This window comes from Bufo bufo, chromosome 3, assembly GCF_905171765.1.
Source record: "Bufo bufo chromosome 3, aBufBuf1.1, whole genome shotgun sequence".
In the NCBI taxonomy this organism is placed as follows: domain Eukaryota; kingdom Metazoa; phylum Chordata; class Amphibia; order Anura; family Bufonidae; genus Bufo; species Bufo bufo.
The window spans coordinates 706,023,545-706,048,489 of record NC_053391.1 but is presented as its reverse complement, the minus strand read 5'-3'; the positions used below and the strand labels follow the sequence as shown (position 1 = coordinate 706,048,489).

The 24,945-nt window shown below is 43.0% G+C and overlaps 1 protein-coding gene across 1 annotated transcript in view; it reads right to left on the bottom strand.

Moving 5' to 3' along the window:
- The window catches only part of LOC120996658 (transient receptor potential cation channel subfamily M member 2-like), a 143,231-nt gene that overhangs the window by 77,284 nt on the left and 41,002 nt on the right, over positions 1–24,945 (bottom strand). The window contains exons 10-21 of the mRNA XM_040426767.1: positions 19,469–19,590; positions 18,743–19,069; positions 18,389–18,517; positions 17,888–18,017; positions 17,665–17,810; positions 13,706–13,818; positions 13,524–13,631; positions 6,368–6,572; positions 5,907–6,025; positions 5,651–5,786; positions 5,399–5,570; positions 5,137–5,317 (exon numbers count right to left, since the gene is read on the bottom strand). Coding sequence (XP_040282701.1) covers positions 5,137–5,317; positions 5,399–5,570; positions 5,651–5,786; positions 5,907–6,025; positions 6,368–6,572; positions 13,524–13,631; positions 13,706–13,818; positions 17,665–17,810; positions 17,888–18,017; positions 18,389–18,517; positions 18,743–19,069; positions 19,469–19,590 — 1,888 coding nt within the window. The remainder of the gene's footprint in view (positions 1–5,136; positions 5,318–5,398; positions 5,571–5,650; positions 5,787–5,906; positions 6,026–6,367; positions 6,573–13,523; positions 13,632–13,705; positions 13,819–17,664; positions 17,811–17,887; positions 18,018–18,388; positions 18,518–18,742; positions 19,070–19,468; positions 19,591–24,945) is intronic.

Here is a 24,945-nt window from a genome sequence, read left to right as displayed (position 1 = left end):
CAATAGTGGAGAAGGAAGCCAGAAATAAATGTGACACCTAGAACTTTACATACACTCAGGAGCAGCTGATTTTAAGCGCTGTCTTTCCTGGCACCAGGATATGGAGGATGGCTGGATGGCGACAATTTCAGCATTTATGTTATACTGGCCAAACAGAAGTCTGGTGATGGGTGTCTTGGCTGTGATCCCTCACCTTGCAGCAGTGTCTTCAAAGCTGGTGGTAGCAGTTCACTGTGCTGTTTGGAGTCTCCTAACTTTACTTGAGGCAAATTGGAATACTTCTGGAATACTTATCGCTGAGATGAAGGTTATGTCTCCGATCTTATCTCTGAGGTGAGGGTTACATCTCCTGTCTTATCTCTGAGGTGAGGGTTACATCTCCTGTCTTATCTCTGAGGTAAGTGTTATGTCTCCTGTCTTATTTCTGAGGTAAGTGTTATGTCTCCCGTCTTATCTCTGAGGTAAGTGTTATGTCTCCGATCTTATCTCTGAGGTGAGGGTTACATCTCCTGTCTTATCTCTGAGGTAAGTGTTATGTCTCCCGTCTTATCTCTGAGGTAAGTGTTATGTCTCCCATCTTATCTCTGAGGTAAGTGTTATGTCTCCCGTCTTATCTCTGAGGTAAGTGTTATGTCTCCCGTCTTATCTCTGAGGTAAGTGTTAGGTCTCCCGTCTTACCTCTGAGGTAAGTGTTATGTCTCCCGTCTTATCTCTGAGGTGAGTGTTATGTCTCCGATCTTATCTCTGAGGTGAGTGTTATGTCTCCGATCTTATCTCTGAGGTAAGTGTTATGTCTCCCGTCTTATCTCTGAGGTGAGTGTTATGTCTCCGATCTTATCTCTGAGGTGTTATGTCTCCCATCTTATCTCTGAGGTAAGTGTTATGTCTCCCGTCTTATCTCTGAGGTGAGTGTTATGTCTCCCGTCTTATCTCTGAGGTAAGTGTTATGTCTCCCGTCTTATCTCTCAGGTGAGGGTTATGTCTCCCGTCTTATCTCTGAGATGAAGGTTATGTCTCCGATCTTATCTCTGAGGTGAGGGTTACATCTCCCGTCTTATCTCTGAGGTGAGGGTTACATCTCCCGTCTTATCTCTCAAGTGAGTGTTATGTCTCCCGTCTTATCTCTGAGGTAAGTGTTATGTCTCCCGTCTTATCTCTGAGATGAAGGTTATGTCTCCGATCTTATCTCTGAGGTAAGTGTTATGTCTCCCGTCTTATCTCTGAGGTGAGGGTTACATCTCCTGTCTTATCTCTGAGGTAAGTGTTATGTCTCCCGTCTTACCTCAGAGATAAGTGTTATGTCTCCGATCTTATCTCTGAGGTAAGTGTTATGTCTCCGATCTTATCTCTGAGGTAAGTGTTATGTCTCCGATCTTATCTCTGAGGTGAGTGTTATGTCTCCCATCTTATCTCTGAGGTAAGTGTTATGTCTCCAGTCTTATCTCTGAGGTGAGTGTTATGTCTCCGATCTTATCTCTGAGGTGAGTGTTATGTCTCCGATCTTATCTCTGAGGTGAGTGTTATGTCTCCCATCTTATCTCTGAGGTGAGTGTTATGTCTCCCATCTTATCTCTGAGGTGAGTGTTATGTCTCCGATCTTATCTCTGAGGTGAGTGTTATGTCTCCCGTCTTATCTCTGAGGTAAGTGTTATGTCTCCCATCTTATCTCTGAGGTAAGTGTTATGTCTCCAGTCTTATCTCTGAGGTGAGTGTTATGTCTCCGATCTTATCTCTGAGGTAAGTGTTATGTCTCCCGTCTTATCTCTGAGGTAAGTGTTATGTCTCCCGTCTTATCTCTGAGGTAAGTGTTATGTCTCCCGTCTTATCTCTGAGGTCAGTGTTATGTCTCCCGTCTTATCTTTGAGGTAAGTGTTATGTCTCCCGTCTTATCTCTGAGGTAAGTGTTATGTCTCCCGTCTTATCTCTGAGGTCAGTGTTATGTCTCCCGTCTTATCTCTGAGGTGAGTGTTATGTCTCCGATCTTATCTCTGAGGTAAGTGTTATGTCTCCCGTCTTATCTCTGAGGTCAGTGTTATGTCTCCCGTCTTATCTTTGAGGTAAGTGTTATGTCTCCCGTCTTATCTCTGAGGTAAGTGTTATGTCTCCGATCTTATCTCTGAGGTAAGTGTTATGTCTCCCGTCTTATCTCTGAGGTAACTGTTAGGTCTCCCGTCTTATCTCTGAGGTAAGTGTTATGTCTCCCGTCTTATCTCTGAGGTAAGTGTTATGTCTCCCGTCTTATCTCTGAGGTAAATGTTATGTCTCCCGTCTTATCTCTGAGGTGAGTGTTATGTCTCCGATCTTATCTCTGAGGTAAGTGTTATGTCTCCCGTCTTATCTCTGAGGTGAGTGTTATGTCTCCCGTCTTATCTCTGAGGTGAGTGTTATGTCTCCCGTCTTATCTCTGAGGTAAGTGTTAGGTCTCCCGTCTCATCTCTGAGGTAAGTGTTATGTCTCCGATCTTATCTCTGAGGTGAGTGTTATGTCTCCCGTCTTATCTCTGAGGTAAGTGTTATGTCTCCCGTCTTATCTCTGAGGTAAGTGTTATGTCTCCCGTCTTATCTCTGAGGTCAGTGTTATGTCTCCCGTCTTATCTCTGAGGTGAGTGTTATGTCTCCCGTCTTATCTCTGAGGTAACTGTTAGGTCTCCCGTCTTATCTCTGAGGTAAGTGTTATGTCTCCCGTCTTATCTCTGAGGTAAGTGTTATGTCTCCCGTCTTATCTCTGAGGTAAATGTTATGTCTCCCGTCTTATCTCTGAGGTGAGTGTTATGTCTCCGATCTTATCTCTGAGGTAAGTGTTATGTCTCCCGTCTTATCTCTGAGGTGAGTGTTATGTCTCCCGTCTTATCTCTGAGGTGAGTGTTATGTCTCCCGTCTTATCTCTGAGGTAAGTGTTAGGTCTCCCGTCTCATCTCTGAGGTAAGTGTTATGTCTCCCGTCTTATCTCTGAGGTAAGTGTTATGTCTCCGATCTTATCTCTGAGGTGAGTGTTATGTCTCCCGTCTTATCTCTGAGGTAAGTGTTATGTCTCCCGTCTTATCTCTGAGGTAAGTGTTATGTCTCCCGTCTTATCTCTGAGGTAAGTGTTATGTCTCCCGTCTTATCTCTGAGGTAAGTGTTATGTCTCCCGTCTTATCTCTGAGGTAAGTGTTATGTCTCCCGTCTTATCTCTGAGGTGAGTGTTATGTCTCCCGTCTTATCTCTGAGGTGAGTGTTATGTCTCCCGTCTTATCTCTGAGGTAAGTGTTATGTCTCCCGTCTTATCTCTCAGGTGAGGGTTATGTCTCCCGTCTTATCTCTGAGATGAAGGTTATGTCTCCGATCTTATCTCTGAGGTGAGGGTTACATCTCCCGTCTTATCTCTGAGGTGAGGGTTACATCTCCCGTCTTATCTCTGAGGTGAGGGTTACATCTCCCGTCTTATCTCTCAAGTGAGTGTTATGTCTCCCGTCTTATCTCTGAGGTAAGTGTTATGTCTCCCGTCTTATCTCTGAGATGAAGGTTATGTCTCCGATCTTATCTCTGAGGTAAGTGTTATGTCTCCCGTCTTATCTCTGAGATGAAGGTTATGTCTCCGATCTTATCTCTGAGGTGAGTGTTATGTCTCCTGTCTTATCTCTGAGGTAAGTGTTATGTCTCCCGTCTTACCTCAGAGATAAGTGTTATGTCTCCGATCTTATCTCTGAGGTAAGTGTTATGTCTCCCATCTTATCTCTGAGGTAAGTGTTATGTCTCCCATCTTATCTCTGAGGTAAGTGTTATGTCTCCCATCTTATCTCTGAGGTCAGTGTTATGTCTCCCGTCTTATCTCTGAGGTGAGTGTTATGTCTCCCGTCTTATCTCTGAGGTAAGTGTTAGGTCTCCCGTCTTATCTCTGAGGTAAGTGTTATGTCTCCCGTCTTATCTCTGAGGTAAGTGTTATGTCTCCGATCTTATCTCTGAGGTGAGTGTTATGTCTCCCGTCTTATCTCTGAGGTAAGTGTTATGTCTCCCGTCTTATCTCTGAGGTAAGGGTTTATGTCTCCCGTCTTATCTCTGAGGTAAGTGTTATGTCTCCCGTCTTATCTCTGAGGTGAGTGTTATGTCTCCCGTCTTATCTCTGAGGTGAGTGTTATGTCTCCCGTCTTATCTCTGAGGTGAGTGTTATGTCTCCCGTCTTATCTCTGAGGTGAGTGTTATGTCTCCCGTCTTATCTCTGAGGTAAGTGTTATGTCTCCCGTCTTATCTCTGAGGTGAGTGTTATGTCTCCCGTCTTATCTCTCAGGTGAGGGTTATGTCTCCCGTCTTATCTCTGAGATGAAGGTTATGTCTCCGATCTTATCTCTGAGGTGAGGGTTACATCTCCCGTCTTATCTCTGAGGTGAGGGTTACATCTCCCGTCTTATCGCTCAAGTGAGTGTTATGTCTCCCGTCTTATCTCTGAGGTAAGTGTTATGTCTCCCGTCTTATCTCTGAGATGAAGGTTATGTCTCCGATCTTATCTCTGAGGTGAGGGTTACATCTCCCGTCTTATCTCTGAGGTGAGGGTTACATCTCCCGTCTTATCTCTCAAGTGAGTGTTATGTCTCCCGTCTTATCTCTGAGGTAAGTGTTATGTCTCCCGTCTTATCTCTGAGGTGAGGGTTACATCTCCCGTCTTATCTCTGAGGTGAGGGTTACATCTCCTGTCTTATCTCTGAGGTAAGTGTTATGTCTCCCGTCTTACCTCAGAGATAAGTGTTATGTCTCCCGTCTTATCTCTGAGGTAAGTGTTATGTCTCCTGTCTTTTCTCTGAGGTAAGTGTTATGTCTCCCGTCTTATCTCTCAGGTGAGGGTTGTTTTTCATTTTTAAACTTTTTTATGTTAATGGCTGGTCGGAGACCCCCTTTATACTAATATACCATACATGTGTCAGGTGACCGATGCCCTTAGTAGGGCATAACTAAGGTGGCGCTTCCATGGCATGTGCCCCCAATTAATGGATGCCAACTGGAGTACCAGCATGCTACTTTACTCTGTCCAGGGTATTTACATATGAAGCCAGTAGAGCAAACAAATCCTATGTCCTGGATGAAAGTCCACCCACCTACAGTCCTTCCCTCTCTACCCCCTGTCACACAGTACAATGCCCTCTTTAGGCTGTGATGTTCCTACCTGAACATGGCAATGAGAAGATTGAGCAGAAGAACATTTGCCAGCAGCAGATACAAGCACAACAGTATGATGGTCAGCCACTCCGGGAACAGAGGATTGCCATTTCCATCATTGTAGACACATTTAGGCAAGGTGTAGTTAGTGCCGTCCTCGGTACATTTACTTGGGTCAAAGTTTAAACCTGAAAGTAAAATTATAGCGGTTACTGTATCCTCTCTGCAGATGGACCTATCTGATAATTTCCCTCAACCAGCTAACTTACTGTCCACATCGGTTGGAATTTGTCCAAAAAGGGTGAGGTATGGCCCATAGACAACATTTCGAAAGATCCAGTGCAAGCGTTCTTCATTGGGGACCAGAATTGCCTGTTTAGCAACTCCATAGGATATGATCCAGATAGCCAAAAGGAAGAGGAAGAAGAAGATGTCCATTATCTGTGGAGGACAAACGGGTGAGTCAATTCTGGAATATAATTGTGCACAGTGGAAAGCATTCTGCTCCGTAGATAACTTACCATTCGACGAAGAATAATGATCTTTGGACCTAGAACTTTGCTGACAATGAATATGTTCATGAATCGAATGCAGAATATCATGAAGTCCAGAGACAGGAATACACGACCCAAGTAGACCGTGTTTGCGCTAACTAATCTAGAAGAAGGATAGATTCTCCGTTAATCATAGCGTATCTCCATGTGTTCAGCGTTATCATGAGGCCAAAGGGTTCTAGTGTTACATAACCAATGGCATTGCGGTCCCAAAGCCTCCTACCTGCTGATCAGCCCTACGATAAATAACAGCAATGCCACTGTGTCCACCTGGTTCCAAAACTCAGAGATGTACTGGACAGATTTTAACACAAATCCGTGCTGATTTGGATCATAAAGTAACTGCAAAACAGAGAAATCCAAAGAGAGAATGGTAGAAAATGGGGGAGAGAAACATGGAGGGTGAACAAGCTGTTGGAAGGAGAAGAAACAGACAACCACATGTAGAGTAGGTCTCTACTATGCTAGGGAGGAAAACAGGGTCCATGTATGGACGGATATGGTCTGAGCAAAAACACAGAGTGAAGGATCAGCAGGATGGCCAGTATTCACTATGTTCTCATGCCGGTCATCTCTGTGATGTTCTAGGGGTTTTACTTGGTCTTCTCTGGAGCACTAAGAAGGAGGATGACCTGGCTGTGGGTCTTATGGGTCTCTAGTATTTTGTAACCAGAAGTACCATACCTGCCGCAACTCCTCAGTCAAGATGGTGAAAACCCAGGCATACAATATGTATTCCCTCCAGGATGGTGTGGTCTGGAAATCAATCATCAAGACATAAGCAAAAAGCCAAAGGAAGCCAATGTATGATACCACGTTGTAGTAGAACTTGACTATTGGTGCGTTATAGAAAGCCATGAATTTCCAGAGACAGCTGTACGGTTTAGGTCTGTAAGGGACAGAAGGAAAAACCCAATAAGGACAATTTCCTTCAATACTTAGACCATGAGCATCATATGCACACCAGAATAGATGTTTCTATCAGATCTTGTGGATAGAAGGTTCTTACTGCTAGTACCTACCCCCATGCTTCAATCTCCTTATAATATCTACAACAACCTGCTTTAGGTGAAGGTGTTTACCACCAGCCTTGTCCTTATCTAGAGAACCTTCATATTCTCAAGTACAGGCATGAAAGCTGCATGAGCACATGGACAGCAGACTTTTTTTTTTCATATTTTTTTTTTATTCCTTTCATAATACAAAATTAAAATTAGGTTTGACAATACAAAATCTGAGTTCAACAATACATAATCTGCTAAGACAGGGATGCTCAACCTGCGGCCCTCGAGCTGTTGTAAAACTATAACTCCCATAATGCCCTTCTGTAGGATGATAGCTGTAGGCTGTCAGGGAATGATGGGAGTTGTAGTTTTGCAACAGCTGGAGGACCGCAGGTTGAGCATTCCTGTGCTAAGACATTCAATGTAACAGGTAGTATACCATAATTAGCACAAACAATACCACAATAATAAATAGTCTGTTCTATCTTGGGGGTTCCACGACTCCCCATTGGAATCCACAGTACGTATTGTCTGTCTAACATAGCTTACCCCCCACCTTAAACGAACCCCCCCCCCAATCCCCCCCATGCTGGTTGTCTCGGTAGGCGCCGTGGATGATCCCCCAAAGGGGTATGCGTTATCTTCATCTCTCTCTCCCCCCACCCGGACAAGGGCACTGCTCGACAGCCGCTAGTTGTCATTATTACTACAAACCGGATTCCAAAAAAGTTGGGACACTATACAAATCGTGAATAAAAACTGAATGCAATGATGTGGAGGTGCCAACTTCTAATATTTTATTCAGAATAGAACATAAATCACGGAACAAAAGTTTAAACTGAGAAAATTTACCATTTTAAAAGGGAAAAATATGTTGAATCAGAATTTCATGGTGTCAACAAATCCCCAAAAAGTTGGGACAAGGCCATTTTCCCCACTGTGTGGCATCTCCCCTTCTTCTTACAACACTCAACAGACATCTGGGGACCGAGGAGACCAGTTTCTCAGGTTTAGAAATAGGAATGCTCTCCCATTCTTGTCTAATACAGGCCTCTAACTGTTCAATCGTCTTGGGCCTTCTTTGTTGCACCTTCCTCTTTATGATGCGCCAAATGTTCTCTATAGGTGAAAGATCTGGACTGCAGACTGGCCATTCCAGTACCCGGATCCTTCTACTACGCAGCCATGATGTTGTGATTGATGCAGAATGTGGTCTGGCATTATCTTGTTGAGAAATGCAGGGTCTTCCCTGAAAGAGATGACGTCTGGATGGGAGCAGATGTTGTTCTAGAACCTGAATATATTTTTCTGCATTGATGGTGCCTTTCCAGACATGCAAGCTGCCCATGCCACACGCACTCATGCAACCCCATACCATCAGAGATGCAGGCTTCTGAACTGAGCGTTGATAACAACTTGGGTTGTCCTTGTCCTCTTTGGTCCGGGTGACATGGCGTCCCAGATTTCCAAAAAGAACTTTGAATCGTGACCCGTCTGACCACAGAACAGTCTTCCATTCTGCCACACTCCATTTTAAATGATCCCTGGCCCAGTGAAAACGCCTGAGCTTGTGGATCTTGCTTAGAAATGGCTTCTTCTTTGCACTGTAGAGTTCCAGCTGGCAACGGCGGATGGCACGGTGGATTGTGTTCACTGACAATGGTTTCTGGAAGTATTCCTGAGCCCATTCTGTGATCTCCTTTACAGTAGCATTCCTGTTTGTGGTGCAGTGTCGTTTAAGGGCCCGGAGATCACGGGCATCCAGTATGGTTTTACGGCCTTGACCCTTACGCACAGAGATTGTTCCAGATTCTCTGAATCTTCGGATGATGTTATGCACAGTTGATGATGATAGATGCAAAGTCTTTGCAGTTTTTCGCTGGGTAACACCTTTCTGATATTGCTCCACTATCTTTCTGCGCAACATTGTGGGAATTGGTGATCCTCTACCCATCTTGGCTCCTGAGAGACACGGCCACTCTGAGAAGCTCTTTTTATACCCAATCATGTTGCCAATTGACCTAATTAGTGTTAATTGGTCTTCCAGCTCTTCGTTATGCTCAAATTTACTTTTTCCAGCCTCTTATTGCTACTTGTCCCAACTTTTTGGGGATTTGTTGACACCGTGAAAATTTGAATCAACGTATTTTTCCTTTAAAATGATACATTTACTCGGATTAAACGTTTGATCTGTCATCTACGTTCTATTACAAATAACATATTGACATTTGCCATCTCCACATTATTGCATTCAGTTTTTATTCACAATTTGTTTAGTGTCCCAACTTTTTTGGAATCCGGTTTGTACTTATTGCATATTCCTCAAACCTCTCAATCTTTACTAATACATTTTTCCCCTCCATAATATTGGGCGCTCTATCAGAACCCCACTCTCTTGCGATAATAACTCTCGCCGCCATAAGGCCTCTTGTCCAGACCCTTTTTTTTCCCTAACGAATAGCGGAATACAGCCCAACACAGCCACCTCCAAATCAAGTGGAAGGGTTACCAAGGACTCTACCCCTAAAGCACGAAAAACCTCTCTCCAGTAAGATTGCACATCTGGACAACTCCATATCATATGTACAGTATATAGTCGGCAGCCTCTTCTTTACATTTCCAACAGTTTGATTTTCGTTCCTTATAAATCTTACTTAACAATATTGGGGTCATACATATTCTATGAATAATATTAAAATAAATAATCCTGAAGTTACTAGAAATCGTTGCCCTTTTTATATTTTTATATATATTCCCCCCATTCTAATGTGTTTGATCCTATATCCTTCGCCCATTTTTTCTCGCTTTTGAACTTTACTATTTTCCCAACCCCTTCCTTATTATTCTGTACACTTGAGAAATAGTCCCCCTAGTTGTCGTATATTGATAACAAAAGGCTATACTCAGATTTTGCTGTGATAAGATCTTCCTTATTTTGTGTAGCTTTAAACTCTATGGGCCAGATTTATCATTAGCTCAGGTCAGAATAATGGAGTGAAAAAGTCCCAAAAAAAGTCCCAAACGCTAAAACTGCGCACAAACTTGTGACTTTTTTCTGCTCTGCACTATGCTCGCCAGTTTTCTGAAAGTGGGCGTGTTTTCTTATGTAAATGAATCTCTAGACAGATTTACTATTGGGACTATTTAAAAAGTCGCAATTTCACTCCAGTGAGGACCATGCTTATCTTATGAGACTTTTTAATAGAACATGCGACTTTTTCATAAAAATGTGCGACTTTTTCGTAAAGATGTGCGACTTTTGTAAAGCTGCTTACTGACGGATAAACTGCTACCGTCAAACCACATTTATTACAGTCTTAAAGGGCCGATCATAAATCTGACTTGGCTAAAACTGACGTTAGCCATATGTGAAAGTGGAGTGAGCCGTCAGAGTCATGATAAATCTGGCCCACTGAGTCCAAATCTATTCCGGGACATAACTCTTTCCGTGCTCTTACTTCCCCGTTCTTAACTGTGACACATAAATAATACCACACTTTTCCCAGAACTTCTATTCCACAATTAGTTGAAATTCTCTAATGTTACTATTACACCACAGAGGTGAGAAGTGTGAAGTGTTCAAGATTCCTAGTATTCTTTTAATTTTTCCCCAGGACAAGTCGACCATTCGACATATTGGCCACTTTTTCCCGTCTCTAATATGCTAAATATGTTATATTTTGGGCCAATAAAACCCCTTTCTAGATATTGGTTTATAGTATTTTCTCCGGATTTTAACCACTGGACTTGAGAGGCCAAATAGTATCCCTGAAAGAAGGGGACCGATAGCCCTCCATCCTCTTCCGGTAACTAAAGGTGTTTCTGTTTTAGTTTCACCCTTTTTCTTCCCAGATTAAGTCATGCAGCAGCCGTTCCAGATGGTTGAAGAAATAATCCTCTATCCAAACTGGACAAGCCGCCAAAATATACAAAATCTGGGGAGGTAACACCATTTTTATTAATGCGATTCTGTCCGCCTGACCTATGGATAGCTTCGGCCAAACACTTATTTTACTTTTACATTTAGTCAACAAAGGAGAAACATTTGAAATTGGTAAAATCAAGGACGTTTGCGCTTAGCTTTACACCCAGATATTCAAAAGATTCCATAGGTTTCAATACCCTGATTTCTAGGGGGTTCGGTGGAGTTGGCTGATGGAGCGGTAGTAATACTGACTTGGCCCAATTGATTTTATATCCCGAAATATCACTGGACTTATTTATTAGTTCCATAAGATAAGGCAGCTGTAATGTTGGATTCTCCAAGAAAATTAAGATGTCACCGGCATAGATACTTATTTGTCAGATGCCCCCTTCATGCCCAAGCCTTTAATCCTTTCATCTGATCTCATTTTAGCTGCCAGCGGTTCTATAAATAATGCAAACAGCAAAGGGGAAAGAGGACATCCCTGTCTCTATTTTCTTGGACTTTACCCCTTTAATGTTAATTCTAGGAGGTGATTATATAAATTTGGAGGCACTTAATAAAGTATTGGCCCAAATTCATCCTATACATTATTTTCCACAGGTATTCCCACTCCACCCTGTCAAACGCTTCCTCGGCATCTAATGACAGGATGGAGCGGGAACCTTCCCCTCCCCCACCCGCATATTCAAAAAGTCTCTGCGTATGCTGGATTGTACTAGTCTCTTGGGTATAAACCCGGTCTGATCTGGGTGAATTAACCTGTCAATAACTCCCTTTAATCTATTAGCAAATATTTTTGCACAGATTTTATAATCTGTATTTACCAGAGATTGGGCGATACGCCCCGATCTCTCTTTCATCCTTACCCTTTTACAGAATAAGTGTAATCACAGCTTCAGATGGAGATGAAGGCAGTTCACCAGTCTCATTGGCAGGATTAGAACTCCATACTGCCGATAAATCTCAAACGGGAGTCCGTCAGTCCCTGGGGAAGAGTTTCCCCGAAAAGCACGGACAGCCTCAAATACTTCCTTTAAATCTATAGGTCGGTTTAGTATTTTACATTCCTCCTCTGTTAATTTAGGAAATTCCTCAAGAACATTTCAGCGTCTCCATCCTGCTGATTTTTAAGGTTGTATAATACTTAACGAACCCCCGCTCAATCTCCTCCGGACAAGCAGTAGCCACCCCATTGTCCAATCTAAGATTTTTTTATTCTATTTGTACTTTTTTGGTTTTGGATCAAGGATGATAAGAGATTTCCTGGTTTCCCTGCTTGGGAGAAGTGTTTAGCTCCTGTAAAGAAGACCGATTGTACAGCGGAGTCCGTCTTATTAACCATCTCTCCCTGTAAGGACCGAACCCTTCTATCTAGGGCTAGTTCTTTTGCCGCATATTCTTTTTTTTTTCCTATTAATTTTGGCTATATATGTTCCACGCAAAAATGCTTTAAAAGAGTCCCATACAACCTGCATAGGTGCGGACGGAGCATTTAATAGCCAAAATTCTCGGATCTCCTTTGTTATACTTTCCTGATCCTTAACCAGCCTAATCCAATGGGGATTTAGTCTAAAACTTCTTGTTTTCTTCTTATCGTACCCCATTTTCGTTGTTACTACTGTTGGAGAGTGATCTGAAATCGTATGTGTTTCATACTTCATTATTATTACTAAATCCAAAAAATCGGTGTTAGCAAGAGCAAGGTCCATTCTAGACATAACTGCATTCGCCCGGCTGAAACAAGAGAGTATTCTTTTATCTCCATACAGATATCGCCAAATGTCTGTCAATGCCATTTCCCGGCAGACTCTTCTTAGCAATGTTGGTTTATCTTTATTTACTTTGTGCACCTGATCCTTGGAAAATCTATCTTTCTCTAGGTTCATTACATCATTAAAGTCCCCGGTAACCAAGACCGGGCACCTTGTTCTAGAGCCAATAAAGTCCGCCAGGTAGGACATGAGACTCTAAATGTGAAAGAATCTGCTTGTATATAAGGAACATGGTCAACAACCCCCCAACTTCACTGAATACCAATGCTTTAGTTCTTCCTGAGGGAAGGTAACTATAGAAGGCACCAGTGAGCAGGTGGAAGTAACGCAAGTCAGAGCCTATGAGCCCACGATGAAGCGCACATGGTGTGAGAGAGATTGTACTGCAAGAAGGGTAGGCCTGGATTCTTACCTTCAAGGGTGAAGCTGGTGGGCTGGAGGAAAGAAGTGATTGACTACTTCCCAGAGAGACAAGGGAGTTATTGGAGAGGGGAGCCTCTGAAACTATCATGTGAAGATGACCCACCCTAGGGTGTAAAAAAGGATCATGGAACTGGAAGCCCTTAGAGAGTCACTGGTGGAAGGACAGGGAGCCACAAAGGTATCTGGTGGCAAAAGGGACTGGTTACTCATAACCTGGTGAAAAGCCATTCTGGTTCAAACTGGGAAAGAGTACATGTGCTGGGAGTGGAGGAGAAAAGGATCACGTCTACTGGTAACCCCATCATGGAATCAGCATCTGTAGTAATTGGCCTCCTGCATGTGAGGAATGGTGTGAGCTGCGCCAGTGAGGAGGAGTGTCGATAGGAAGTAAGCTGGACAGCACCCTGTTGTCTAGGTAAGTGCTGCCCAACCATTAGACCCCTACTGACCTCTGTCCGCCAAGTGTGAGAGTGCCCTTTAAGCTGTATCCATTACCCTGGTGGGCCAAGTGACTGCACCCAAAAAGAGTCTTCTGCCTCTATATGAGAAAATAAAGTTTATACCAAAAAGTGTCATTTCGGGGGCCCCAACACCCCATTCAACCGCTTCTTGTCTCACACTCCACCTTCTACATGCTGTTATATAATAAAGGTGATTGGATGGGATTATAGGATACATGCGGCCAGAAGTGCTACCACCTCCTCTGCCCTCACCCATAGCTACGACGTTCTCGGTGGTTCCTCTGCTCAGGCCGGAGTCTCATGCTATGACGCTCATTTATTCCTCCTTCAATCCCAGAGGAGCTCGACACATATCCTCTCCTGTAATGAAGAGCACTCCATTATAAGGTGTTCTTGTTGAGAGGAGGACGGAGCAGGGATGTCCTCATACCTACCTGAATGTGACCAGACCGCTGTAGATGAGTGGGAATAGTAACATACATAGAATTATCTGGATGAAACCATTGTCCACCGACAGCCGCCCCCACCACGTCTTCATGAGGAACATCTGGTGGGAAGAGAAAAACTCTGGGGGTCAATTATCAAGCTGGTGGAAAGTAGAACTGGCTTAGTCGCCCATAGCAACCAATCAGATTTCACCTTTCATTCTGGACAGCTCCTTTGGAAATGAAAGGTGGAATCTGATTGGTTGCTATGGGCAACTAAGCCAGTTCTACTATACACCAGTTTGATAAATGACCCCCTCTGTATCCACATTATACAACCTAAGCACCCCTGCGATGTCACGTATCATCTGTGTATACCACTCAGAGGAGACTGTCCACCCTTTCAGATGTCCTAACCAACTCGCATATCATCCACCTGTAAAAGTAACTGCCGTCTGTCCATTGCTGGCTGCAGCACATTCATCACAAACATGTCCTCCAAGCACGGCGCCCCACATCGTATAGTGGCAGCGCCTGGTATTGCAGCTCAGCCCTATTCACATGAATGGGGCTGAGCTACAACTAGGCCATGTGACCAATGCACAGTGATGTCACTGTCCTAGGGTGAGGCTCAATCGGCAGGGGTTTCCAGATGTCGCACCTCCGGATATCTGAGACTGATGACCTATCCATTGAGTTCTTGCCATGTTCTCCAAGTGATCTGCACTCTGCATCCCACAGACGCCTTCACTCTCCCATCATCATCCACAGCAATCACTGATGTCTACGGCTCCATCTACCACCTGAGCATTTAAAGGATAACTGTCATATTTTCATCAAAAAAACTATTTTAGCACATGTTACTGCTGCAGCAGCATTCTGCATAATGCCATCTTTAGTTTCTTCACTTACCGCTGTTTTCCTTGAGTTTTCCCCTTAGTTACGGCTGTTTTGAATCCTACATTATGAGGATCTTCTCAAGATGGCTCCTCTGCCAGTTCTCTGAGGCCAAAACTGCATTCCCTCAGGTCACATACAAACTTGCTGTAGCCAGCAGCTTCCTGCCAGCCAATCGGATTGGATTACTGAGAGACACGCCTCCTCACTCTGAAGCCTAATGCAGGCCTGCAGTGTGAAGGACCGCCCCTGCGTCTTCCTAGCCGGAGACAGATGAGCCCGAGCAACGGTCTTTTAAGGGAGCAGTGGAAAGGGACAGAGGACATTAATGACAGCTGTTATTATAAGGTGATTACATTGACAGACTAACTCAGGGAGACATAGCTCTAATAAACTAGCAAATAAAAAAAATATAACAGTTATCCTTTAAAGGGACTCTGTCACCTGGATCTCGGACTCTTATCTAAAGTAATACTTTTGCAGTACAGCAGTGAAGGGTCCAGATCACTCCCTGCTGCTTCCTGTTCCCTTGCTGAAATCCAATGTCAGGACTGCTGTGCAGGTGCACAGGACTCCTCTCCATTTATGTCAGCACTGTGCATGCGCACAGGAGTCCTCTCTATTACGGTATGTCAGCACTGTGCATATACACAGAAGTCCTCTCTATTATGTCAACACTGTGTATGCGCACAGGAGTCCTCTCCATTATGTCAGCACTGTGCATGCGCACAGGAGTCCTCTCCATTATGTCAGCACTGTGCATATGCACAGGAGTCCTCTCCATTATGTCAGCACTGTGCATGCGCACAGGAGTCCTCTCCATTATGTCAACACTGTGCATATGCACAGGAGTCCTCTCTACTATGTCAGCACTGTGTATGCGCACAGGAGTCCTCTCTATTATGTCAGCACTGTGCATATGCACAGGAGTCCTCTCCATTATGTCAACACTGTGCATATGCACAGGAGTCCTCTCTACTATGTCAGCACTGTGTATGCGCACAGGAGTCCTCTCCATTATGTCAGCACTGTGCATATGCACAGGAGTCCTCTCCATTATGTCAGCACTGTGCATGCGCACAGGAGTCCTCTCCATTATGTCAGCACTGTGCATATGCACAGGAGTCCTCTCCATTATGTAAGCACTGTGCATATGCACAGGAGTCCTCTCCATTATGTAAGCACTGTGCATATGCACAGGAGTCCTCTCCATTATGTCAGCACTGTGCATATGCACAGGAGTCCTCTCCATTATGTCAACACTGTGCATATGCACAGGAGTCCTCTCTACTATGTCAGCACTGTGTATGCGCACAGGAGTCCTCTCCATTATGTCAGCACTGTGCATATGCACAGGAGTCCTCTCCATTATGTCAGCACTGTGCATGCGCACAGGAGTCCTCTCCATTATGTCAGCACTGTGCATATGCACAGGAGTCCTCTCCATTATGTAAGCACTGTGCATATGCACAGGAGTCCTCTCCATTATGTCAGCACTGTGCATATGCACAGGAGTCCTCTCCATTATGTCAGCACTGTGCATATGCACAGGAGTCCTCTCCATTATGTAAGCACTGTGCATATGCACAGGAGTCCTCTCTATTATGTCAGCACTGTGCATGCGCACAGGAGTCCTCTCCATTATGTCAGCACTGTGTATGCGCACAGAAGTCCTCTCTATTATGTCAGCACTGTGTATGCGCACAGGAGTCCTCTCTATTATGTCAGCACTGTGCATGCGCACAGGAGTCCTCTCCATTATGTCAACACTGTGCATATGCACAGGAGTCCTCTCTACTATGTCAGCACTGTGTATGCGCACAGGAGTCCTCTCCATTATGTCAGCACTGTGCATGCGCACAGGAGTCCTCTCCATTATGTCAGCACTGTGCATGCGCACAGGAGTCCTCTCCATTATGTCAGCACTGTGCATGCGCACAGGAGTCCGCTCCATTATGTCAGCACTGTGCATATCCACAGGAGTCCTCTCTATTATGTCAGCACTGTGTATATCCACAGGAGTCCTCTCCATTATGTCAGCACTGTGCATGCGCACAGGAGTCCTCTCTATTATGTCAGCACTGTGCATGCGCACAGGAGTCCTCTCCATTATGTCAGCACTGTGCATGCGCACAGGAGTCCTCTCCATTATGTCAGCACTGTGCATGCGCACAGGAGTCCTCTCCATTATGTCAGCACTGTGCATATCCACAGGAGTCCTCTCTATTATGTCAGCACTGTGTATATCCACAGGAGTCCTCTCCATTATGTCAGCACTGTGTATGCGCACAGGAGTCCTCTCTATTATGTCAGCACTGTGTATGCGCACAGGAGTCCTCTCCATTATGTCAGCACTGTGCATGCGCACAGGAGTCCTCTCTATTATGTCAGCACTGTGCATATCCACAGGAGTCCTCTCTATTATGTCAGCACTGTGTATGCGCACAGGAGTCCTCTCTATTATGTCAGCACTGTGCATGAGCACAGGAGTCCTCTCCATTATGTCAGCACTGTGTATGCGCACAGGAGTCCTCTCTATTATGTCAGCACTGTGCATGCGCACAGGAGTCCTCTCCATTATGTCAGCACTGCACAGCAGTCTGGACTGTGTATTTCAGCGCAGTTTTGAGCACTAACAGTGAGAGAACTGGATCTGTCTCCTTGTCGGCAGTACCACATAAATGATGACGGATTCCCTTCAAGGTGGCCATATATATCAGATTCCTATTGCACCAGCCAGCCATCTACTGTGCATGCGGGTGTCCAACTCTCCCCTGTCAGCAAATGTCAGAGATAAAAAAGCATGGGGATGTTGAATTTAAACATGTCCAATACATGGACAGCAACTTATTCCACCCTTCTCCTTTGAGAACATGTGCAGGCTTGGCTGAATTTAGCATGCATGTTTGTGGGAAGGTCGAGCAGAATCGCTGTAGTCTCAATAAGCTTTGCTTGGCAGTTGTCTAAGGTGTATGGCCTACTTTACAGTCATGACCATTACTACCAAGTCACTCACCCATGACCTCCACTTAAAACCATTATCTTTTTATAGGTGGAGGTCCACTTTATACCTGCACTCCTCCAAGAGACATGAAGTTCTGAGCTTTGGATTCCTTAGCAAGTTCTAGGGCGGTGGTTTTACCCCATTGTGAAGACATTCGGATCAAGAGAAGTTCTGCTCGCTTTTCATCATATCGAGAACATTCAGAAAAGATTCCTGCTCAAAAACACAGGGTCTCATAGTGATTGGGAACAGATGGCAGAGGAAACATAGTGTAATGGTTCTCAACTCACCTCCAGCCCGCTCCTCATAGACGTCGGCCAAGACATTCAACTGTCCTATGGTCTCAGGATCCTCCTCTTCTTTAGAAAGGGCCTTCAGGATCTTGGTGCAAGCCAAAGCCCCAGCTACACAGTCCTGACACTGCAGGGTAAAAAGACAGGTGTGATTCTGAACCCACAAATGTCTTCAGATGTTCTTCACAACCACCAGGGAGTGAGAATGCACTATGACTGAAGCTGCAGAAGGAATTTGTCAGCTATAGACCTTTAATTACTGTATGGCATCATGGAATATTCAATACAAGGAAACAGTTTGTCATGGGAGGAGAGTGTAGCTAGGGAGACTGGTGTGTCATGTGGCCAGAGTGCTAAGGACCTGGAGGGCGCCAAGTCCCAGGTAACTAGACATTAAAATCTTTGCTCGGGGCAGCATGGGACAAGAGATGAGGATAGTGAGAGCCGGGGCGAGTGTGATTTAGGACAGGAAAACATAGGAGCTTTAGAAGAAATTACCAAGCTCCAGATTATATCTGCAAGTTCTGCCCGATTCTGAACAATGCACCATATAAGAAGATCGCGCACAGGATGCTTCAGCTGATGAGTCTTCTTGGGTTTTCTCATCACAGACACTTTGCCATTCATCTGAAATGTAAGACAAAATGTGACTCTCCTACTAGTGTAGCATAATGGACGCATTGAACCAGAACATATTCTGGTGGACTGGAGACAGATCCAGAGCTCACCATCTCCTGGACATAGACCAATCTGTACAGTGGGAGATGTGAGGAGGACAACACTATGATGGTGACTGAGGCAGCATAGCCCTACTTCTTTATATCATACACAAGAACTAGTCTAAACATTTACCTTCATGTTTACCTGACCACGGATTTTGGGATGCTTTTCTTCACGATACAAGGGTTCAGTAATGTCTCCTAGAAGCTCTTGCAGGACAAGGGACACATGGTGCATGCTAATGGTGGATTCAACTTGTTGCCTTGATACTTCCCCAGTTGACATTTTCTCCAGCTTGCTGTGAATCACACTGGAAGGGTCCGTGTTATTGTACAAGTATGTTAGAGTTTCCCAAGTGACGTATTCTAACAAACTGACTCCACGCTCCAAGAAAAGGCGAACAAAGAGAGGTTTATCCTCAATTAAGGACACCGTCAGGCAAGGGTACAGATCCGAGGGCTGAAACACAGAACAGGTGTCATAAGATATCACTGGTCGCACACAAACCTCCAATCCTGATTTGGTTCTAGCTGGACTGAGGTTTAGGCAATTTTCAGGCCATTTGAGGCTAAATAAAATTTTCACGCTTTTTGCAATAATTTTACATCTCCTGAGGATTCCTAACAGACTCCCTGAAACTTATGACATCTTACAAATTAATCAAGAACTTTGATTAACGGGTACATTGCAAGGTTGGAGAGACGAGACAAGAGCACAATAGACAGTTCCTGGAATAAGAGCAGATAAGAGTAGATAGGTAAATAATGGGTGAGAATGTGGAGGAGTCAGACAAGCAGGACACTATGAGAGGAGACAGGACATTGTAAATGGAAGACCACTGCTTGACGATGACCTTACTTTCCAAGTCCAGTCATCAGTAAAGATCTGTGTCTCAGCAATATCTGGCCGATTCCAGGACACAGCGAGCCTCAGCTGATGGTACCAGTTTTCTTGTCCAAAGTTGTCAGCACTGTGAGATGCTGAAAGACACAGGCACCAGTAAGATTCGAGTTCATGATACTGGTATACAAAACGCTCATCAGTGGAGTATGAGTAATGACAGAGCTACTACCAAGGACCACACATTACCTGAGCTCCCATGATACTCTACTGGCCAGAAATGTCCTATCATGTTTGGTTTGCTGTGGCAATACCTCATTAAATACATTTCTCCTTCATTATGAATCCAGAGGGAAAAAAAGCAGTCTGGTTTGACAGCTGCATTTATACAAGCAGGAAAATAACACGAGTTTGTGAGCGTTCGCGTGTTTGAGTTCAAGTGTGTGTTTGTATTAAGTGTGTGACTTTAGATTACGTGACTTCAGATGCAGGGACTTTAGGAGGGACTACAGTAAGATAGATTCTTATCACTGCACTATATTGTATTTTTCTCTTTTCTTGTGTAATCCCCCATTTAGTATGTGTCCATCACTGACAGCGCCGTCCAGTGCACGTCTTGTCTGATGTCTGCAGTCCTGGAACAGATGTTTTCTAATCCGTGTTTAAAATGTGAGCAAATTGCCAGTTTGGAATCGCACATCGAGTATCTAACTGGGCGAGTTTCTACACTGAGAAGCGTTGACAATTTGGAGAAGAGTTTGCTGCTCACTGAGCAAGCGCTCTATGGGGTAGATGTGGGGGAGGGTGGTAGCGAGGAGGATCAGGAAAGTGGGGTAGCTAGCTGGGTAACAGTTAGAAAGCGGGGTAGAGGGAAGAGTGCAGGGTTGGCAGATGAGGGGGAGGTCGGTTCAGGGAGAGCACTGCTGCAGCCGGACCCTTCCTCTACCAGTCAGGGGAATGTCAGCTCCAGTAAGTAGGGGACCAGGAGAGCAGGGCAGACGGGTGATGGTAGTGGTGACTCCATTATTAAGGGTACAGATAGGGCGATCTGTCACAAAGACCGAGATCATCCAACGCTGTGTTGTCTTCCTGGTGCTCGAGTTCGACACATTGCGGATTGGGTTGACAGATTACTGGGAGGGGCTGGAGAAGACCCAGCGGTCATGGTCCATATCGGAACCAATGACAAAGTTAGAGGAAGGTGAAGAGTCCTTAAAAATTATTTTAGGGATTTAGTTCAACGCTTAGGGAAAGGACCTCAAAGGGAGTGTTTTCCAAAATACTGCCTGTACCACGAGCCACACAAGAAAGGCAGTGGGAGATTAGGGAGATTAACAAGTGGCTCTAGAACTGGTGTATGAAGGAGGGGTTTGGGTTCCTGGAGAACTGGGCCGACTTCTCTGTCAGCTACAGGCTCTATCGTAGGGACGGGCTGCACCTCAAAGGAGAAGGGGCAGCTGTGCTGGGGAGAAAGATGGCTAGAAGGTTGGAGGAGTGTTTAAACTAGGGACTGGGGGGGAGGGTAATTGCATTAAAGGAGGGGAAGATAGTGCAGATAGAGACCTGGGGGGGGTAATGGGACTGGGGGGGGGTAATTACATTATAGGAGGGGAAGATAGTGCAGATAGAGACCTGGGGGGGGTAATGGGACTGGGAGGGTAATTACATTATAGGAGGGGAGGATAGTGCAGATAGAGACCGGGGGCGAGGTAATGGGACTGGGGGGGGGGGTGGAAGGAGGGACTAGAACAGCTCAGAAGGAAAGGTGTAGAGTAGAAATATACATAAACCTCTTACATGTACAGTACAGACCAAAAGTTTGGACACCTTCTCATCCAAAGAGTTTTCTTTATTTTCATGACTATGAAAATTGTAGATTCACACTGAAGGCATCAAAACTATGAATTAACACATGTGGAATTATTTACATAACAAACAAGTGTGAAACAACTGAAAATATGTAATATTCTAGGTTCTTCAAAGTAGCCTCCTTTTGCTTTGATTACTGCTTTGCACACTCTTGGCATTCTCTTGATGAGCTTCAAGAGGTAGTCCCCTGAAATGGTCTTCTAACAGTCTTGAAGGAGTTCCCAGAGATGCTTAGCACTTGTTGGCCCTTTTGCCTTTACTCTGCGGTCCAGCTCACCCCAAACCATCTCGATTGAGTTCAGGTCCGGTGACTGTGGAGGCCAGGTCATCTGGCGCAGCACCCCATCACTCTCCTTCATGGTCAAATGGCCCTTACTTTCAAAGTTTTCCCAATTTTTTGGCTGACTGACTGACCATTTCTTAAAGTAATGATGGCCACTCGTTTTTCTTTACTTAGCTGCTTTTTTCTCGCCATAATACAAATTCTTACAGTCTATTCAGTAGGACTATCAGCTGTGTATCCACCTGACTTCTCCTCAACGCCACTGATGGTCCCAACCCCATTTATAAGGCAAGAAATCCCACTTATTAAACCTGACAGGGCACACCTGTGAAGTGAAGACCATTTCAGGGGACTACCTCTTGGAGCTCATCAAGAGAATGCCAAGAGGGTGCAAAGCAGTAATCAAAGCAAAAGGTGGCTACTTTGAAGAACCTAGAATATGGGATATTTTCAGTTGTTTCACACTTGTTTGTTATGTATATAATTCCACATGTGTTAATTCATAGTTTTGATGCCTTCATAGTCATGAAAATAAAGAAAACTCATTGGATGAGAAGGTGTGTCCAAACTTTTGGTCTGTACTGTATATATATATATATATATATATATATATATATACACACACACACACACACACACACTACAGAGGACAGTATACTGTATATATACTACAGAGGACAGTATACTGTATATACACTACAGAGGACAGTATACTGTATATATATACTACAGAGGACAGTATACTGTATATATATACTACAGAGGACAGTATACTGTATATATATACTACAGAGGACAGTATACTGTATATATATATATACTACAGAGGGCAGTATACTGTATATATACTACAGAGGACAGTATACTATATATATATATATATATATATATACACACACACACACACTACAGAGGACAGTATACTGTATATATACTACAGAGGACAGTATAATATATAAATATATATTTATATACTACAGAGAACAGTATACTATATATATATATATATATACACACACACACACACACTACAGATAACAGTATACTATATTATATATATATATATATACACACACACTACAGAGAACAGTATACTGTATATATATATATTCTACACAGGACATTACACTGTATATATACTACAGAGGACAGTATCCTGTATATATATATATATATATATATATATATATATGCTACAGAGAACAGTATACTGTATATATACTACAGGGGACGGTATGCTGTATATATACTACAGAGGACAGTATACTGTATATATATATATATATATATACATACACACACACACACACTACAGAGGACAGTATACTGTATATATACTACAGAGGACGGTATACTGTATATATACACTACAGGGGACGGTATGCTGTATATATACTACAGAGGACAGTATACTGTATATATACTACAGGGGACAGTATACTGTATATACACTACAGAGGACAGTATACTGTATATATACTACAGAGGACAGTATACTGTATATATACTACAGAGGACAGTATACTGTATATATATATATATACACTACAGAGGACAGTATACTGTATATATACTACAGAGGACAGTATACTATATATATATATATATATATATATATACATACACACACACACACACACACACACACACTACAGAGGACAGTATACTGTATATATACTACAGAGGACAGTATACTGTATATATACTACAGAGGACAGTATACTGTATATATACTACAGAGGACAGTATACTGTATATATACTACAGATAACAGTATACTATATATATATATATGCTACAGAGGACAGTATACTGTATATATACTACAGAGGACAGTATACTGTATATATACTACAGAGGACAGTATACTGAATATATACTACAGAGGACAGTATACTGTATATATACTACAGAGGACAGTATACTGTATATATATACTACAGAGGACAGTATACTGTATATACACTACAGAGGACAGTATACTGTATATATATACTACAGAGGACAGTATACTGTATATATACACTACAGAGGACAGTATACTGTATATATATACTACAGAGGACAGTATACTGTATATATACACTACAGAGGACAGTATACTGTATATATATACTACAGAGGACAGTATACTGTATATATACTACAGAGGACAGTATACTGTATATATACTACAGAGGACAGTATATATACTACAGAGGACAGTATACTGTATATATACTACAGAGGACAGTATACTGTATATATACTACAGAGGACAGTATACTGTATATATACTACAGAGGACAGTATACTGTATATATATACTACAGAGGACAGTATACTGTATATATATACTACAGAGGACAGTACTCTGTATATATACTACAGAGGACAGTGTACTGTATATATACTACAGAGGACAGTACTCTGTATATATACTACAGAGGACAGTGTACTGCATATATACTACAGAGGACAGTATACTGTATATATACTACAGAGGACAGTATACTGTATATATACTATAGAGGACAGTATACTGTATATATACTACAGAGGACAGTATACTGTATATATACTACAGAGGACAGTATACTGTATATACACTACAGAGGACAGTATACTGTGTATATATACTACAGAGGACAGTATACTGTATATATACACTACAGAGTACAGTATACTGTATATATATATACTACAGAGGACAGTATACTGTATATATAATACAGAGGACAGTATACTGTGTATATACTACAGAGGACAGTATACTGTATATATACTACAGAGGACAGTATACTGTATATATATATACTACAGAGGACAGTATACTGTATATATAATACAGAGGACAGTATACTGTATATATACTACAGAGGACAGTATACTGTATATATACTACAGAGGACAGTATACTGTATATATACACTACAGAGGGCAGTATACTGTATATATAATACAGAAGACAGTATACTGTATATATACTACAGAGGACAGTATACTGTATATATATACTACAGAGGACAGTATACGGTATATATACTACAGAGGACAGTATACTGTATATATACTACAGAGGACGGTATACTGTATATATACACACTACAAAGGACAGTTTACTGTATATATATATATATATATATATATTCTACACAGGACATTACACTGTATATATACTACAGAGGACAGTATCCTGTATACATACTACAGAGAACAGTATACTGTATATATACTACAGAGGACAGTATACTGTATATATACTACAGAGGACAGTATACTGTATATATATACTACAGAGGACAGTATACTGTATATATACTACAGAGGACAGTATACTGTATATATACTACAGAGGACGGTA